At 52.3% G+C, this 18996-nt stretch overlaps 1 protein-coding gene across 21 annotated transcripts in view; it reads left to right on the forward strand.

The window, feature by feature from the left end:
- STKLD1 (serine/threonine kinase like domain containing 1) overlaps positions 1-18996 on the forward strand; it is a 31091-nt gene that overhangs the window by 717 nt on the left and 11378 nt on the right. For 6 of the 21 annotated variants that reach the window (XM_035261923.3, XM_035261990.3, XM_035261938.3 and 3 more), the window contains exons 1-8: positions 25-336; positions 2802-2888; positions 7792-7836; positions 9664-9738; positions 11145-11246; positions 15347-15417; positions 16457-16575; positions 18599-18717. In XM_035261923.3, the coding sequence (XP_035117814.1) occupies positions 250-336; positions 2802-2888; positions 7792-7836; positions 9664-9738; positions 11145-11246; positions 15347-15417; positions 16457-16575; positions 18599-18717 (705 nt within the window). In that variant the 5' untranslated portion in view covers positions 25-249. Of the gene's footprint in view, positions 1-24; positions 337-2801; positions 2889-7791; positions 7837-9663; positions 9739-11144; positions 11247-15346; positions 15418-16456; positions 16576-18598; positions 18718-18996 lie in introns of those variants that run through there. The other 15 variants (XM_035261932.3, XM_035261941.3, XM_035262022.3 and 12 more) reach the window with 7 other exon arrangements.

Consider the following 18996-nt stretch of genomic DNA (forward strand, 5'->3'; position numbering starts at 1 on the left):
GGCGCGCTCGACGCCACGCCTTTCACGCTGGAGGCCCCGCCCACCACTCTCCGGCCCTGCGGCCCCTCGGGTCTCGGCCGAGCGCGTCCCCTTTAAGGGGATAGAAGCCTGCTGTTCTGGGGCGAGCGCGGGAGGGACGCTTGGGTGCCCCGAGGGCGCCGTTCGGGCGAGGAGCGTCCCGCAGGTGCCACTGACCCATGCGGGGTGGGTTGGGGGTGGACGCTTGCCCGGACGCGGTGGCTACTGAACATGCTTGGGGCAGGGTCCGTTCGCTGGCTCCCCGCGCGGGGGAATCGAAGCCCGAGGGCCCCCAGAGAGCCCATGGAGAAGTACCAGGTGCCGAGTGTCCCCTGCAGGGAGGCGGGGTCGGGTCTCCGTGGGGTAACGGTCGCAGCCCTAGAGCGGCGGCCGACGGGTCCGACCGAGGGCAGGAGGGATCCGCGCCCTGGCTAGTGCCGGCCTCCAGCTCCTGGGTTGAACCCGGGGACTTCCAACGGTGACCTCCTGGGTGCCCTTTGCCACTCAGTTTCCCCCTTTGTGAATTAACTAAGGATTCTCCAGCCCTGGCTGACTGAGGGCGTGGAGCAGCTCCTCCATCCTTCGTGCCCGGGGTCCGTGCACTTGGGTCCACCGAGGCAGGACCCCCGGGAACTTCCCGAGTACGTAATTGGGAGCCCCCAGTCCCTAAAAACACCCCTGCAGCCTGAATCTGTGAAAATGTTTGAGACCTGAAATAGTCACAAAACGCAAAAAGCTGCAAAATAAAAGTGAATGTTTAATTAAATGCTTCTAGACGTGATATGTAAACATTATTAAATGTTAGATTCAGCATTGTAAAAATTACATTTGCTTGGAAACAGTTTGTGGGTTAGATTTTTCTCACTTTGGAAGAATTCTCTTTGTGTGAGAGGACTTACAGGGCGTTGCCAGCGGTAAAGCAGATGAGTTTCTGGTGACCAGATAATTTTTAAAGTAAAGTTACTTTTCAGGAGAAAAAATAAATAGAACTTTCAGGAAGATACCTGCTTTTGGAAACAAAAATAGACTTGATTCGAAATACAGGTCTATTTTACTGTGTGCTTTGCTGCCTCAGCCTGAATGCCCTCACATCAGCTCTGCCCTCAGGTCCCTGCGGCTTAGACCAGCAGTCCCCAGTGTTTTTGGCACCAGGGACCAGTTTTGTGGAAGACAATTTTTCCACAGTCCGAGGTGGGAGGATGGTTTCAGGATGATTCAAGCACATTATATTTGTGTGCACTTTATTTCTATTATTATATTGTAATAAATAATGAAAAAAAATTTTTTTTTGAGATGAGTCTTGCTCTGTCGCCCAGGCTGGAGTGAAATGGGACACTCTCGCCTCACCACAACCTCCACCTCCCAGGTTCAAGTGATTCTCTTGCCTCAGCCTCCAGAGTAGCTGGGATTACAGGCACGCCCCACCACGCCCAGCTAATTTTTGTATGTTTAGTAGAGACAGGTTTTCACCATGTTGATCAGGCTGGTCTTGAACTCCTGACCTCGTGATCTGCCCACTTTGGTCTCCCAAAGTGCTCGGATTATAGACGTGAGCCACCATGCCTGGCCATAATGAAATAATTACAACTTACTATCATGTAGAATCAGTGGGAGCCCTGAGCTTGTTTTCCTGCCACTAGATGGTCCTGTCTGGGGGTGATGGGAGACTCACAAATCATCAGGCATTAGATTCTCATGAGGAGCGGGCAACCTGGATCCCTTGCATGTGCGGTTCACAATAGGGTTGACACTCCTATGAGAATCTAATGCTGTTGCTGATCTGACAGGAGGCTGAGCTTGGGTGGTAATGCCAGCCATGGGGAGCAGCTATAAATACAGATGAAGCTTTGCTCCCTTGCCTGCTGCTCACCTTCTGATGTGCTGCCTGGTTCCTAACAGGCCACAGACTAGAGGACCCCTGGCTTAGAATATCCAGTGTCAGGAGCAGGCTGCTCACGAGGCTGGATTACAGACTCCTAAGACTTTTATCGGCTCAGATTCCCTAGTCTCAGGGTTCCATCCTCATATCTCCTCCTCTGGGTCCTATCCTCCCACCCCAATCCTCTGATGAATGTCAGTCTCCAGCAATCCCCAGCCCAGTGTCCCACCCCATAGCCCTTGGTCTCTGCACAGAGTTCTGGCTTGGTAGCCATCTCTGCAGATTTGGCTCAAATCACTTTGGCTCAAATCACAGGCTCTAAGGTCAGACCCCAGAGTTACCCGAGGCAGTCGTGCCTTTTAGTGACATAGCCTCAGGCAATGACCTAGTCCCTTGTGCCTCAGTTTTCCCAAATGTAAACATAGAGGTAGCAATGGTGTCAACTGCATAGGGTGACTGTGAAGTGCTTGGCACCATGCCAGACACACACAGCTTCCAGATTGTACCAATCACAAGACTGGTTACTTTTTCGTTTGAAGCCAGTTTGGAAGTGGATACTGGAAGTTGAGGTCACAGGGGGTCTACAGAGCGTGAATAAGCCCTTTTTCCTTGGGAGGTGCTTGCTCTTGAGTGCCCATCTGGTCCTCACTGCAGGTTGGGGAAGGGATATAGGGTTGTAGAAGAGTTTCCGAATGGTCCCCAAAGAGATGAGATTGGAGTTCTGCCATGGAAAGGCTTCTTGCCCTCCTTGGGCCATTTCCGCTATTGCAAGATGGGGTGGAGTCACATGCTCTGCCAACCTGACAGGGGAGTTAGCGGGGCCAGAAAAGAAGTTGGAGCTGGGCTTTTGGAAAACGAAAAGCTGTGTGCATTTCCTGAAAGCTTCTCTCTCCCTTGCTGGTAGGTTTTGTATGAACTGAATCCTGGGGCCTTGGGGGTGAACCTGGTGGTAGAAGAAATGGAGACCAAAGTCAAGCGGGTGATAAAGCAGGTAAGAGACCAACCTGTCCATCCCAGGCCATGTGGTTCTGTGGCTGTGATTTTCCCCAATACAAGCTCTTCCCATGGTAGAGAAGCTTCCTGATGTGGCAGCTGGTTTCCTTGCTGCCAGCACTCGCAGAGACAAATCTGGTTGTGGTAGACGTGGGGGTGCATGGAACTCTCTCACCTTGATGGGGAAGTGATGCTAATCTCTGTTCTGACACCACCACCACCTCCATTTACACATCTCGTGCTGCATGCCAGGCATCGACTTGCTTTATCTCCCGTCAACCCTGCAAAGCAGGAACAATGGCCCTGTTCACAGCCAAAGACAGTGAGGCTCAAGGCAGCTCCAGACTAGCCAAGGTCACAGTTTCCCACAGGATTGGAATTCAGGCCACCTCACTGGGGGACACCATGCTACCCCGTACTGGGTCACTCGTTTTACCAAAAGGGAGCTAGGCCCAGAGAGGATAGGGACTGGCTCAAGGTCGCACAGGGCCAAGGTCACACACCAGGCCCTGAGCCCTTCCTCTGCACTCCTCACCAGGGTTAGCAGAGCATGGGAGGTGTAGGCATGCAGGAGGATGTCCCCTTGTGTGTCCAAGACAGGGAGGTCCAGATCAACAGAGGAGCCAGGGTGAGAGAGCTGCTGTAAGAGTCCCTGGCACGCCCTCCTCTCTGTGGTGGCGACAGGGACCCAGCGGGTTCAGGGCTGGCCACGCAGTGAGAGGAGCCTTGTCAGCAGCCGTCCCTTATCCAGATCTCAGTCAGTGCAGCTCCGCAGCCTCACCCTGAGTGGCTGGGCCTGGAGTCCTTGCCCCCGTCCTACTCCCTTGCTGGCTAGCTGTGGGGTTGGCCCCCTTGTCTCATAAGCCATTAGGGCAGGGTGGCTGACTGCCCTCTGAGCAATTAAGGAGCTTTTTGGTGTTTTCGTTGTTATTGTTGGTTTTTTTCTTGGAGACAGAGTCTCGCTCTGTCACCCAGGCTGAAGTGCAATGGCGTAATATCTGCTCACTGCAACCTCCACCTCCCATGTTCAATTAATTCTCCTGCCTCAGCCTCCTAAGTAGCTTGGACTATAGGCACATGCCGCGTATACCGGGCTATTTTTTTGTATTTTAGTAGAGACAGGGTTTCACCATGTTGCCTAGGCTGGTCTCGAACTCCTGAGTTCGGCAGTCTGTCCACCTCGGCCTCCCAAAGTGCTAGGATTACAGGCATGAGCCACCCCACCTGGCCTGAGGAGATTTTAAAAAAGCCATGACCAGGCACGGTGGCTCAGCACTTTGGGAGGCCCACTAGCACTCTGGCAGGTGAATCCCTTGAGGTCAGAAGTTCGAGAGCAGCCTGGCCAACATGGTGAAACCCTATCCCTACTAAAAATACAAAAATTAGCTGGGCGTGACAGCTCATACCTGTAGTCCCAGCTATTTGGGAGGCTGACATGGGAGAATCACTTGAATCCAGGAGGCAGAGGTTGCAGGAAGTCAAGATTGCGTCACTGTACTCCAGCCTGGGTGACAGAGCGAGACTTCGTCTAAATAAATAAATTAATTAGTTAAATTAAAAATAAAAATGTCAGCCGGGTGCGGTGGCTCAAGCCTGTAATCCCAGCACTTTGGGAGGCTGAGGCGGGCAGATCACGAGGTCAAGAGATCGAGACCATCCTGGTCAACATGGTGAAACCCCGTCTCTACTAAAAATACAAAAAATTAGCTGGGCATGGTGGTGCATGCCTGTAATCCCAGCTACTCAGGAGGCTGAGGCAGGAGAATTGCCTGAACCCAGGAGGTGGAGGTTGCTGTGAGCCGAGATCGCGCCATTGCACTCCAGCGTGGGTAACAAGAGTGAAACTCCATCTCAAAAAAAAAATAAATAAATAAAAATAAAAATGTCAGCCAATTATTTCTAAATAAAAATTAGGGAAGGAGAGCTTAGATAGGAGTTTATGTATCCGTCCAGTCTTTTTTTCCAAGCATTTGTAAACTTTCTTGTTTTTAGGAGAATGGAATTGTTAAAGTTGATAGCCTGGCCGAATGTGGTGGCTCATGCCTGTAATCCCAGCCCTTTGGGAGGCTGAGGCGGGCAGATCACCTGAGGTTGGGAGTTCGAGACTAGCCTAACCAATATGGAGAAACCCCATCTCTAAAATACAAAAAATTAGCCAGGCATGGCGGCACCTTCCTGTAATCCCAGCTACTCGGGAAGCTGAGGCAGGAGAATCTCTTGAACCTGGGAAGCAGAGGTTGCAGTGAGCTGAGATTGCACCATTGTACTCCAGCCTTGACAACAAAAGTAAAACTACATCTTGAAAAATAAAAATAAAGCTGATAGCATACTTTTTATATTGCAAACATGGTTTCATGTCATTCCCACAGCCGCCTCCTCTCCTGGCTCTGGCAGCTGTGTGGCCCCCCGCCCATCTTGCCTGATGTGCTGTAACTGACCCAAGCCATCCCTATCACGCGGGCTGAGCATTGAGCTTGTTCTCAGTGTTTCACCTTGTGTAAGCAACTCTGATAAATATGCGTATAGTATTATGGGTGTTTTTTTTTTGAGCATCCATGATTTCCTTAGGAAAAATTTCTAGGAGTGGGATTTCTGGGTTATACAATGTAACATTTTTAAGCCTTTCTGTATATTTTGACCAACTTCACCTCCTCCTATATCCCCTGGGACAGGAGGAAAGGAAGACAGGAAGGCTCACTCAGGGTCTTTGCCCTGGATTCTATGGGACAGTGCCACTGGCATCTCAGGTCTCTCCATGGACCTGGGAACAATTCACTAACTTTCCATGATGGTCTACAATCACCCCATTATAAGAGTTATTCATGGGCACGGTGGCTCATGCCTGTAATCCCAGCACTTTGGGATGCCGAGGCGGGCAGATCACGAGGTCAAGAGACAGACCATCCTGGCCAACATGGTGAAACTCTGTCTCTACTAAAAAATGCAAAAATTATCCGGGTGTGGTGGTGCACACCTGCAGTCCCAGCTACTAGGGAGGCTGAGGCAGGAGAATTGCTTGAATCCAGGAGGCGGAGATTGCAGTGAGCCAAGATCACGCCACTGCACTCCAGCCTGGCACCTGGCAACAGAGCAAGACTCTGTCTCAAAAAAAAAAAAAAAAAAAAGAGTTCTTCATTCGTAAGTCTTTTGAGTAAAATTTTGGGTAAGGATCTGGCATTCAAGCCAGTGGCAGTACACACCTGGGGCCTGTGCCACCAAGTATGCTGCAGATTCAAAGCTCTGTGCTGCACTTGCCACCACCCTTCTTTCCACACCCTCCCCTCTCCACCCAGAGAGGGCACAGGAAAGAGAGAAGAGCACCGCACATTCCGTGCACAGAGACAACCTTCCCAGTGTGGGTAAGGAATGAAGTGGTGAGATTGATGCTTTCCCAATCAGAGCAAGATGTTCCTTAAAACAAGATGTTTTAAAGATGGTCTGAAAATGGATCCTTTGCTGATTTCTTGGAGTTTATATTATGCTGTCCTAAGCTTATCCTTGCAACAGGAGCAAAGTTGTTCTCATTGCTATAAGTATTTTTAGAGCTCTGCCTTAGGAATATCTTCTGTTTGTGCCATATGGTGGGGGCATGAATGGTGGGAGCCTGTCACTCCTGTTAAATAACAGTGGTGGTGATGATGGAGGTGGCAAGATAGTGGCAGCGATGGTGGCAGTGATAATGGTGATGGTGGTGATGGTGGTGATGGTGGTCATGGTGATGGTGTGACAATGGTGAGGATAGTGGTGGTAATGGTGATGGTGGTGGTGTGATGGTGATGGAGGTAATGATGGTGATAATGGTGGTGATGGTGATGATAATAGTGGTGATGGTGACAGCGGTGTTGATGGTGTGATGGTGGTAATAATAGTGGTGGTGGTGATGGTGTGATGATGGGGAAGGTGGTGATGACAAATGATTGTGATGATAGTGGTGATGGAGAATTTGGTGATGGTGATGGTGGTGATAATGGTCTTGATGATGGTGATCATAGTGGTGATGGTGACAGTGGTAGTGATAGAGTAATAATGGTGGTAATGGTGGTGGTGGTGTGATGATGGTGGTGATGGGACAGCCATGGTGGTGATGGTTTTAATGGTTGCGATTGTGGAAATGGTGGTGACAATGGTAATGATGGTGATGAGGTGATGGTGACAGTCGTGGTGGTGATGATGATGGTGGTTGTGATTGTGGTAATGATGGTAATGGTTGCAGTGGTGGTGGGATGGTGGTGGTGGTTGTGGTTGTGATGATGGTAATGGTCATGGTAGCGGTGGTTGTAGTTGTAGTAATGATGGTAATGGTAGTGATGGTGGTTGTGGTGATGATGGTAATGGTCATGGTGGTGATGGTGATTCTGGTTGTGGTAGTGGTGGTGGTGGTTGTGGTGATGATGGTAGTGGTCATGGTAGCGGTGGTTGTGGTTGTGGTAATGATGGTAATGGTAGTGATGGTGGTTGTGGTGATGATGGTAATGGTCATGGTGGTGATGGTGATTGTGGTTGTGGTAGTGGTGGTGGTGGTTGTGGTGATGATGATGGTGATGGTCATGGTGGTGGTGCTGGTGGTGGTGTTGTGGGTTGTGATGATGGTGATGGTTGTAGTGGTGGTTGTGATAGTGACGGTCATGGTGGTGGTTGTGGTTGTGGTAATGATGGTAATGGTGGTGGTGGTTGTGGGTTGTGGTGATGATGGTGATGGTGGTGGTGGTGATGGTGATGGTTACAGTGGTGGTGGTGGTTGTGGCAATGATGGTAATGGTGGTGGTGATGGTAATGGTTGTGGTGGAGGTGGTGGTCATGGTGGTGATTTTGGTAATGATCATGGTGGTGGTGGTGATGGTGGCGATAATGGGGATGATTTGCTACACATTTATTAAGCTCATGCTTTTGTGCCCTTGCAGGTGGAATGCCTGGATGATCACGATGCCAATAAGGCCCTGCAGGAGGTAATTCTCAGGGTGGTTTTCCTCTGGAGGAGCTCAATGGAGCACACACAGACTGTATGCTGTACCCTCTTATTGAGTGCCTGGGTGAAGGGAAGCCTGGAGGGAGATGGAGCGGCAGCACCAGTTTTGCCTCAGCTGTGAAGTCAGCAGCCCCAGGTCATGTAGGGAGTCTATACCCCAAACATTCACTGTTAAATGCAGGTGCCGACAACTTAGAACATCTGTTCCCAGAGAACATAAAGTTTATGACTGGGCCAGGCGCGGTGGCTCACGCTTATAATCCTAGTACTTTGGGAGGCTGAAGTAGGTGCACTTCAGCCTGGATGACAGAGCAAGACTCTGTCTTAAAAATAAATAAAATAAAATATGAATAAAGAAATATTGGCCATGTCCCTAAGTTAATCTGCCAGTAACTTTTTTTTTTTTTTTTGAGATGCAGTGTTGCTCTATCACCAGGCTGGAGTGCAGTGGCACGATCTCAGCTCACTACAACCTCTGCCTCCCGGGTTCAAGTGATTCTTCTGCCTCAGCCTCCTGAGTGTCTGGGAGTATAGACACACACCACCATGCCCAGCTAATTTTTGTATTTTTTAGTAGAGACAGAGTTTTGCCACATTGGCCAGGATGGTCTCAATCTCTTGACCTCATGATCCATTTACCTCGGCCTACCAAAGTGCTGAGATTGGTATGAGGCCCAATAACTATTTTTAAAATATTTTTGTTTCAATATAAAATTATTAATTAGAGTAGAAAATTTGAAAAATACATAATGATGGGGTTTGGTTTTGTTTTTACCTTTTTTTAAAAATTTGATAAAGATGAGGTGCCACCATGTTGCCCAGGCTGGTCTTGAACTTCTGGGCTCAAGCAGTCCTCCCACCTTGGCCTCCAAAGTGCTAGGGTTATAGGCAGGCACCACCACTCCCATCCCAGAATTGTTTAACAAAGAAAATATACATTACCCTCAATTCTACCATTCAGAACTGCCCAGCAGTAACATCCTGATTTACAGTCACAGCAATATCAGCCGCACTTCGCTTTGATTGGCAAAGGCTCTGAGCAGCCTTTCTGTTTGCTTCTTGAACTTCCCATGAGCTTCACGGTGTCCCCTCCTATCTCATGGTCACTTGTTTGCCTTCTGGAGTTGGTGGCTCTGGAGCTTGGCCAGTAAACATTATTGGGTCACCAAAGCACAGTCATGGGCCCAGGCTACTCAGTAACAAAGGGGAAGAAAGAGCGTGGGGGTCCCGGCCAGGGCCCTGTACCACCGTGGCTTTTCATGTTGCTGATTCCCTTCCATGGCCCACTAGGCCACCTGCTTTCACACCCAGTCTTCCACCACTCGTGGTTGTCTGTCTGGCTCCATGTCTCTAACGCAGCCCCGTCTACTCCTGTTTGGGCATGTTTCAAAGCACTTTCCGACAGGGCAAGGGCAGTGGGACCTCTCTGTGTGCCTACCTCCCTGCAGCTGCACCACCTCCTCTGGCCAGCCCCAGCTGTGGCTGATCCACACCTTCCTGGCACTGCCTGCTGCAGCTCACTCAGTCCCCGTCGCATCCCCATGAGGCAGATTCCACTGGGACCCCCATTTTCAGATGACAGTCTGAGGTCCAGTCACCGAGCAGAGCCAGCACATACTGGAGACACAGCACACACTGCCTGCCTGGCTTCTAGCCACCAGGCTGCACAGCCTCCCTGAGCCCGCTCCCCCGCCCAGCCCAGAGCCCAAGGCTCACATGTTGGTTGGGATGTATGACAGAGAAGCAAGAGCTGAGACAGACGTGGAGAGGTGCTGACTTCTCTCTTTCCTCTGCTCTCTCCTGGCAGCTGATGCCACTGCTGAAGCTGCAGCACGCCCACATCTCTGTGTACCAGGAGCTGTTCATCACATGGAATAGTGAGGTGGGTCAGAGCTGACACCTACGGACTCAGTTGCCACGCAGCGGGCTGAGGGACCAAGTGAACTGAGCCCAGAGCACTCCCACCCGCCAGCATTGGAACAGCTCGTGTGGCAATGGCAGTGGCTCTAAACACGGCCACCTCTGACCTAACACTCACTGGGGCCAGGTACCATGCTGGGGCTTTGTGTGCATAGTCTTGAAGGAGCCTTAACAGCCTCCTCGTTAGGAGGGGTTCTTAACCCATTTCACAGAAGAAGAAACAGAGGCTAACAGATTCAAGTTGCTCCAGGTTACCCAGCTAGTACATGGCCAAGCCAGAAGGCCAGGACAGGCGGGCCTGACCCCTGGGCTCTGCACACAGCCACCAAGCTCGTCCCAGTGAACCTGTGCCTCTGATGACAGAGATTTTACTTCCATGGGAGGAGCGAGTGGACCCCTCTCCATAGCCACCCGACCCCCAGGCAGTGCCAGGCCTGGGTGCTCCTTACTCCTGCAGCCCCTGGGCAGCTGACTACTGTCCCTGTGCTCTTGACAGGCCCTAGGGCTCTGGTTCAGGAGCTCTCCAAGGCCACATAGCTAGTAAACAGCTGAGTGGGGACTGAGACCCAGGTCCAGCAGCTGGGTCCCGTAGGCGGTATGACTTCTTGTCTTTACAAAGAGCCAGGAGCTTTCCAGTCACTTCCAATGGGACTGAGGCAGACAGCAGGAGGCAGAGAGGGCTCAAGGGGTGCTGGAGGTAAAGAGAGGCTGAGAAGCCTCCTGCCAGGCGCCAGCCTGTATGAGAGGTCCACACTGGCATTCCTGCTGGGGGCCAGCAATCCTGGGTCCCAGCAGGAGAGGACCCTCATACACTCCCTCCACTCCAGCTGGGTCTTGGAAAGGGGACTTCACTGCAGGCACTCCCAAATATTTTCTGAGCATTCCCTAAAGCTCTCAAGGAGAGTGCAGAGAAGCCAAGGGGGTATTTCCCTATGGGAGGGAGCACAGAATTGGGGGCCCTGACCCGGCCTGCTGGGGCTCTGGGCAGGGCAGACTCAGCGGAGGAAACGGGCCTGGGCTGAAGTGTGAGTCGTTATCCCCATGAAGTGGGTGGGGGTAGGGGTCCAGGCAGAGGGGTCCACATGTGCCATGGCCAGGGCCAAGTGCAGCTTTCAGGAAGGTCCAAGTAGCTTGGTGTGGATGGAGCGTGGCGTGGAGCGGGGGCCTGGGAATGGGGAGAGGAGAGAGAGAGGGAGCTGGAGGTGGGGCAGGAGGGGCTTGTAGCCCCCTCCAGTGGGCAGTGCTCCCATAGCCACTGCGGATGGATGGCAGCCCAGCACAGGGAGGCCCTGGAGCAGGCGAGCCCGCAGTAGCACCAGGGCCTGGGCGTCCCCTGGCAGCTGGCTAAAGGGCCTCCTCTCCCCACAGATCTCCTCCCCGTTCCTCTGCCTGGTGATGGAGTTCAACAAGGTCACCTTCCAGGAAGTCATTACGGATAAGAGGGAGGCGAAGGAAATCATTGACGCTGAGGTAAGATCCTCTGGGGCACCAGGCCTGGGGACCACCTAGACCTGTGACACAGGCCCTGCAGTGTGGGGCAAAGCAATAGTGGGCGTGTAGGTAGCATGCAGTCCAGCCTTGGTTTTTTCTTAAATGTATGTCTCAAGGCATTTGCACCCTAGGACATGTGCAAATCTTAAGTGCACAGTCTGATGCACTCATACAACCTCCGCCCAGGTCAAGACAGAAGGCGTTCTTAATCCTAGAAGGTTCCCAGTCAGTGACTGTGATTCCAGATTGTTCTGCCAGTTTCTGAAGTTCATGTAAATGGACTCGTCCTGCATGTCTGGTCTCTTTCCCTCTGCCTGCTGTGTTTTTTTTTTTTTTTTTTTTTCCCCTGAGACAGTGTCTTGCTCTGTCACCCAGGCTGGAGTACAGTGGTGCAATCTTGGCTCAATGCAACCTCTGCCTCCCAGGCCCAAGTGATTCTCCTGCCTCAGCCTCCGGAGTAGCTGGTATTACAGGTGCATGCAACCACTCCCGGCTAATTTTTGTATTTTACTAGAGATGGGGTTTCACCTGGTTGCCCAGGCTGTTCTCCAACTCCTGACCTCAGGTGATCTACCTGTCTCAGCCTCCAGAAGTGCTGGGATTACAGGCGTGAGCCACTGCACTGGGCCTAGCCTGCTGTTTTGAGCCCCGCTGTGCCACTGCATGCACTGGTGAATCATCTTTGCTCAATCCTGGATGCCCTTCTTCTGCCTGGCTGCACTGCAGTCTGTTTACCTAGAATCCTGCTGATAAGCATTTGGGCTGCTTCCCGTTTGGAGCTACTGTGAATAAGGCTGCTATGAGCATCGCTGGAAGGCACTCACTTTTCTGGGATAAATACCGAGGAGTGGAATGATTGGGTTGTGGAGTAGGTATATGTGTAGCTTTAGTAGATGCTCAAACAGATTTCCGGCATGGTTTAGTTGGCCGGATGTTTACTCTCACAAGTTGTGAGTGTTCCTGGTCCACCAGGCGGCCAGCCCTTCACCGTATCAGTCTTTTTGTTGTTATTGTTGTGGTTGGTGTGATGGCGTCTCACTCTTGTCAGCCAGGCTGGAGTGCAATGGCATGATCTTGGCTCAGAGTAACTTTTGCCTCACAGTTCAAGCGATTCTTCTGCCTCAGCCTCCTGAGTAGCTAGGATTACAGGCGCAGGCACCCACCACTACACCCAGCTAATTTTTGTTTTATTAGTAGTAGAAACAAGGTTTCGCCATGTTGTCCAGACTGGTCTCAAACTCCTGACCGTAAGTGATCTGCCCACCTTGGCCTCCCAAAGTGCTGGCCTTACAGGCATGAGCCACCGCACTCAGCCAGTTCACTTTCTTAATGATGATGTCTTTTGATGTTGGAAAGTTCTAAGTGTGATAAAGTTTGCTTTCTCAACGCTGTCTCTGCTGTCTCAACACTGTCTCTATGCTGTCTTTCTACTGTCTCAATGCTGTCTCTCTGCTATGTCTCTGCTGCCTCTCTGCTGTCTCAATGCTGTCTCTCTGCTCTCAATGCTGTCTCTCTGCTGTCTCAATGCTGTCTCTCTGCTGTCTCACTGCTGTCTCTCTGCTGGTTCAATGCTGTCTCTCTGCTATGTCTCTGCTGCCTCTCTGCTCTCAATGCTGTCTCTCTGCTGTCTCAATGCTGTCTCTCTGCTGTCTCACTGCTGTCTCTCTGCTGGCTCAATGCTGTCTCTCTGCTATGTCTCTGCTGTCTCTCTGCTGTCTCAATGCTGTCTCACTGCTGTCTCTCTGCTGTCTCAATGCTGCCTCTCTGCTGTCTCAATGCTGTCTCTCTGCTGTCTCAATGCTGTCTCTCTGCTATGTCTCTGCTGTCTCTCTGCTATGTCTCTGCTGTCTGCTGTCTCAATGCTGTCTCTCTGCTATGTCTCTGCTGTCTGCTGTCTCAATGCTGTCTCTCTGCTCTCAATGCTGTCTCTCTGCTATGTCTCTGCTGTCTCAATGCTGTCTCTCTGCTATGTCTCTGCTGTCTCTCTGCTGTCTCAATGCTGTCTCACTGCTGTCTCTCTGCTGTCTCAATGCTGCCTCTCTGCTGTCTCAATGCTGTCTCTCTGCTGTCTCAATGCTGTCTCTCTGCTATGTCTCTGCTGTCTCTCTGCTATGTCTCTGCTGTCTCTCTGCTGTCTCAATGCTGTCTCTCTGCTGTCTCAATGCCGTCTCACTGCTGTCTCTCTGCCATCTCACTGCTGTCTCTCTGCCATCTCAATGCTGTCTCTCTGCCGTCTCAATGCTGTCTCTCTGCTGTCTCAATGCTGTCTCTCTGCTATGTCTCTGCTGTCTGCTGTCTCAATGCTGTCTCTCTGCTCTCAATGCTGTCTCTCTGCTATGTCTCTGCTGTCTCTCTGCTGTCTCAATGCTGTCTCTCTGCTATCTCACTGCTGTCTCTCTGCTGTCTCAATGCTGTCTCTCTGCTATGTCTCTGCTGTCTCTCTGCTGTCTCACTGCTGCCTCTCTGCTGTCTCAATGCTGCCTCTCTGCTGTCTCAATGCTGTCTCTCTGCTGTCTCAATGCTGTCTCTCTGCTATGTCTTTGCTGTCTCAATGCTGTCTCTCTGCTGTCTCTCTGCTGTCTCAATGCTGTCTCACTGCTGTCTCTCTGCCGTCTCACTGCTGTCTCTCTGCCGTCTCAATGCTGTCTCTCTGCGGTCTCAATGCTGTCTCTCTGCTGTCTCAATGCTGTCTCTCTGCTGTCTCAATGCTGTCTCTCTGCTGTCTCAATGCCGTCTCAATGTTGTCTCTCTGCTGTCTCTATGGTTGGTGCCTTTGGAGTTTAAGAAGCATCTCCTGGCCAGATGTTCACACCTGTAATCCCAGCACTTTGAGAGGCTGATGTGGGCAGATCACCTGAGGTCAGGAATTCGAGACCAGCCTGACCAACATGGAGAAACCCTGTGTCTACCAAAACTACAAAATTAGCCAGGTGTGGTGGTGCATGCCTGTAATCCCAGCTACTTGGGAGGCTGAGGCAGGAGAATCGCTTGAACCCAGGAGGCGGAGGTTGCAGTGAGCCATGATTGCACCATTGCACTCCAGCCTGGGCAACAAGAGCAAAACTTGGTCTCCAAAAAAAAAAAAAACAAATGAGGCTGGGCGTAGTGGCTCACACCTGTAATCCAAGCACTTTGGAGGCCAAGGCGGGCAGATCACCTGAGGTTGGGAGTTCAAGACCAGCCTGACCAACGTGGTAAAACCCCGTCTTTAAAAAAAAAAAAAAAAAATGAAACATTTCCTGCTCTGAGGCCACGAAGATACTCTCCTCTATCTTCCGGAAGCCTCCACATTTAGGTCTTTCATCTATCCCAGATGAATGCTGCCTGCTTTTACCCTGAGAACTGTGTTTGGTGGGACCAGGTCCCCCTGAGGGGCTCTTCGGGGCACACAGCTCTTCTCTTACCATGGGCCTCAGAGGCAGGACCAGGGTGGGTTTCAGACTTTGTGGGTGAAGCCCTTTGAAACACACAGTGTGCCCAGAAACCTGGTAAGCACAGCAGAGCTACTCTGACTGGGATGACTAGGAGGACACCCATGTCCTGCCCCCTCAACCCCTCTCTAACACCCCACGGTGGGCCTGAATCCAGGGATCCTAGGAGCCCAGCTTCAGAATCACTGCCCTGGGGACTCAGTGGAGCTTGTTTCTGATGCAGAACGCCCCCAGCACATTGTCTCTCATGGCTCATTTCATTAGAATGATTTAGAGGAATGAGCTGCATGTAGGCACTGCAGGCTTTCCTTCCCATACCTGAAAGCCCATCTGCCTCCAGCTCCAAGCAAGTGTGGGGCAGCGTGGGCCACAGAGTGGGGTGCAGGGATGGGGCTCCTGCATCACCCAGGGTCTCCGGCATGGAGATAGCAGTGTGGAGCCTGGAAACTGAGTCCTTCTGGCTTTACCATCTGGAGAGTCACCACGCTGAAGCCTCCTCCACCCACCCTGAGTGCTTGGCAGGCTTTGGGCCTGTCTCAAGATGCAAGGAGAGAATACACCACTGTCCTGCTGGGTGCTCTGAGCGTCACCCCATTGACAGCAGCACAGGGTGCCCCTCCCATCCTGGCATCCCCTGCTTCTCCCCAGTGGTTGCAGAATGTGCTGGGCCAGGTGCTAGACGCGCTGGAATACCTACACCATTTGGACATCATCCACAGGTGAGTGGCGCCTCCAATCTCCCTGGACTGGCTGGCTGCTTCGGGAGAAAAGGCACTGAGGCCATTTGGGTGCCAGTGCCCATGGGCAGGATCTGGGGACAAAAGTGTACTGGGCCAGTGCAGCCACAATAGGACGGGGACCTTCCAGAGCTCCTCCTGGGCTCAGAAGAGTCTCTTCCAAGTGGTCTTAAGCCGTGTGCACACGCACAGCTGCATGGGTGTGTGCTAGCCAGAAGAGCTGGTCATGGAAAGAAAGGAGGCAACAGCCCTTCGAGGAACAGAGACTGGGCTGCCCGCTTTGGGGCCAGTGTGGGCTGAGTGGGTCCTGCTGAGCCTTTGACCCCCACTCAGTGGCACAGCTTCAGGCTGGAGAATCCATGATCTGAAGGGGCTGGGAGATGGCTCAGTTCTGAACACCAATATCTTATTTAAAGGGAATAAGACAACCATGTGGCTGGCCGTGGCGGTGCATGCCTGTGGTCCCAGCAACATGGAGGCTGAGATGTGAGGATTGCTTGCAGCCAGGAGCTTGAGGCTGCAGATGAGCTATGACTGTGTCATTGCATTCCAGCCTGGGCAATCCTGTTTTAAAACACACAACACGCACATAAACACAACCTGTAGACCATATGTACAAAGGGAATGCTCACATTCCACGTTCAGTGTTAATGTCACTAGACATTGCGCAATGGCCAAAAACCAATCCCCAGGGAAATGGGGATTGATATCTAAGATAATGGGGGTTGATATCTGAGCTGAGATGTCTAAGGAGGTGAACATGATGTCAGCCAAGGGACCTCTTCGGAGTGGTTGGGTGTGTTTCTACTTGTGGTTGAGGTTTTTTCCCCCAATTTAAAATAATTGAGTATATTTCTGTATATAGGAAACAACTGCTTAAAAAGTAGGCTGAGATGGGGCATTGTGTGGAGCAGAGGAAGTTGTGGGCTGCTGCTGCGGAGCGGGGTGGGACAGGGAGCAGAGAGTCAGGCTGCCCAGGCAGCCCATCGCACCCAGAAGCAAACCCACCTCTTGGTTTCAGGAACCTCAAACCCTCCAACATCATCCTCGTCAGCAGTGACTGTTGCAAATTGCAGGACCTGAGCTCCAACGCGCTAATGACGAACAAAGCCAAGTGGAATATCCGTGCGGAGGAAGGTGGTAGGGGGTCCCCCAGGTCATGGGCTATCTGTGTGGAGGAAGGTGTCAGGGGGTCCCCCAGGTCATGGGATATCCGTGCGGAGGAAGGTGTCAGGGGGTCCCCCAGGTCATGGGCTATCTGTGTGGAGGAAGGTGTCAGGGGGTCCCCCAGGTCATGGGCTATCTGTGTGGAGGAAGGTGTCAGGGGGTCCCCCAGGTCATGGGATATCCGTGCGGAGGAAGGTGTCAGGGGTTCCCCCAGGTCATGGGCTATCTGTGTGGAGGAAGGTGTCAGGGGGTCCCCCAGGTCATGGGATATCCGTGCGGAGGAAGGTGTCAGGGGGTCCCCCAGGTCATGGAATATCCATGCGGAGGAAGGTGGCAGAGGGTTCCCCAGGTCATGGGAGAGGGGTTGGCGTCTAGAATCCAGATGGTGGTGGCCACTTTGGGTGCTGAGCGAGGCAACATCAAAAAGCTGTTTGCTCAGAAGGTCCCCACAAAGCCCCTGGCCTTGTGTGGACTCCAAAGAGAGGGCCTTTGGGTTGTAACTGAGCTGGCGTGTCACCACCAGCGGCAGACGCAGGGCCCCAAAGACCCTGACATTTGAGAGAAACAAAGTGTGGTTGGTTGTGGTACCCCAGAAAATGTTGCCTCTCGTGGAGAGAAAAGAAGCCTCAGAAGGAAGGAAGCTAAAATGCCCAGGACGAAAGGTCTGCAGGTGCCAGGCACTGGCTGTGTGTAGATCACTGAGTCCTAAAACAACCCAGGAGATGACAGGGGTGGGTGGCAAGGGGAGATGAGTTCTCATTTCTTTAAAAAGATGGCCAGACAAAGGGGGCTGGAGAGAGCAGCCACAGAGGAGGAGTCCAGAGTCCCAGGGTGGCAGTCGCTGGTTGCACTCTGTCCTTGGTAAACAGAAGATGGTACATAGTGGATGGGTACATAGATGGGTGTGTGTGTGATTTGGTGAGTAGTAGGATGGATGGATGGTGTGGGTGGGTGGATGGATGAATGGATGGATGGATGGATGGATGGATGGATGGATGGATAGATAAGTATGTGGGTGAGTGGATGGGTGGGTAGGCAGGTGGGTAGGTGAGTGGATGGATGGATAGGTGGGTGGGCCGGTCAGTGAATGGATAGATGGATACATGGGTTGGTGAGCGGATGGGTGAGTACGTGAGTAGGTGGATGGATGGGTGGATGGGTGTGTGGTTGGATGGCTGGGTATGTGGGTGGATGGGTGAGGGTGTGGGTTGTGGATGGATGGGTGGTGAGTAGAAAGATGGATAGGTGGGTGGGTACATGTGTGGAAGGATGTGTGAGTAGGTGTATAGATGAATGGAATGGATGGATGGGTGGCTCTGTGAATGGATGGGTGGGTGAGTGAGTGAATGAGTGGGTAGGTGGGTGAGTGGATGGATGGATGGATGGGGGTGTGTATGGATGAATGGGCAGACAGATGGGCAGATGGTTAGTTCTACTGGAGGTGCAGATGGCACAGGTCCTTGGAGTCCAGTCCTTTACTGATGGGCTGGGGAATGGAGGTCCAGGGGAGGAGGGGCTGCCTGAGGCCAGCCAGGGACTGATGGACTCAGAGGAGCCTGTTCTTTTGCCTGCCTGTCTGGGGTTCCAGTTTAGAAACTAGGGCAGAGCAACTGTTACTTTGGCCCAAGGTCCTGATTTAGAAGGGGCAAGAAGTTTAGAGGGGTGCACAAATTCTTGGCACGTGCCTCTTCCAACTCCTTCTACAGCCATCTTGGGTACACAGACACATGCACGTATGTGGGCTGGCCTGGTGGGCATCCGCCAAGATGGACAGCCTCAGTGGCTCCAGATCAGTGCAAAGCTCCCGCTAACCGGGGCCTCTTCCTCCCCAGTTAATATTCTCCACCTTTTCTGAGAAGAGGACCTGCAGGGCTCGTGTTTCAAGCTGCTTTTGGGGGGCCACCAAAGGGGGTACAGGACTGGGCAGGGTGACTCTCTCAAGCCCCTGCTCCCAGGAACAAAGGACTCAGGGATCCCACCTTGCTCTTACCAACAGATCCCTTTCATAAGTCCTGGATGGCCCCCGAAGCCCTCAGCTTCTCCTTCAGCCAGAAATCAGACATCTGGTCCCTGGGCTGCATCGTTCTGGACATGACCAGCTGCTCCTTCATGGATGTGAGCCACCCCCTACGCAACACCCCACATGCTGCTCCCCACATGCCCAGGCCTGGGGAGAAGGCTTGGCCTCGTCCTGCTTCCCATCCACATCCCTTCCCTGGGCTCTCTGCAGGCTGTGCAGAGCCCCCTCCTCCACCTGTGGGGGGCCCGCCCTCCTCAGAACCCCCCAGCATGCAGCACCTGTGGGGCCCTAGCAGGATGGCGACAGCAGTGGGAGTGTTCAGACGATCCCATGCAACCCTCGCAGCAGCCTCCAGATGGTGTTGTTGACTCCTG

The sequence above is a fragment of the Callithrix jacchus genome, chromosome 1 (assembly GCF_049354715.1).
Source record: "Callithrix jacchus isolate 240 chromosome 1, calJac240_pri, whole genome shotgun sequence".
Taxonomy (NCBI): domain Eukaryota; kingdom Metazoa; phylum Chordata; class Mammalia; order Primates; family Cebidae; genus Callithrix; species Callithrix jacchus.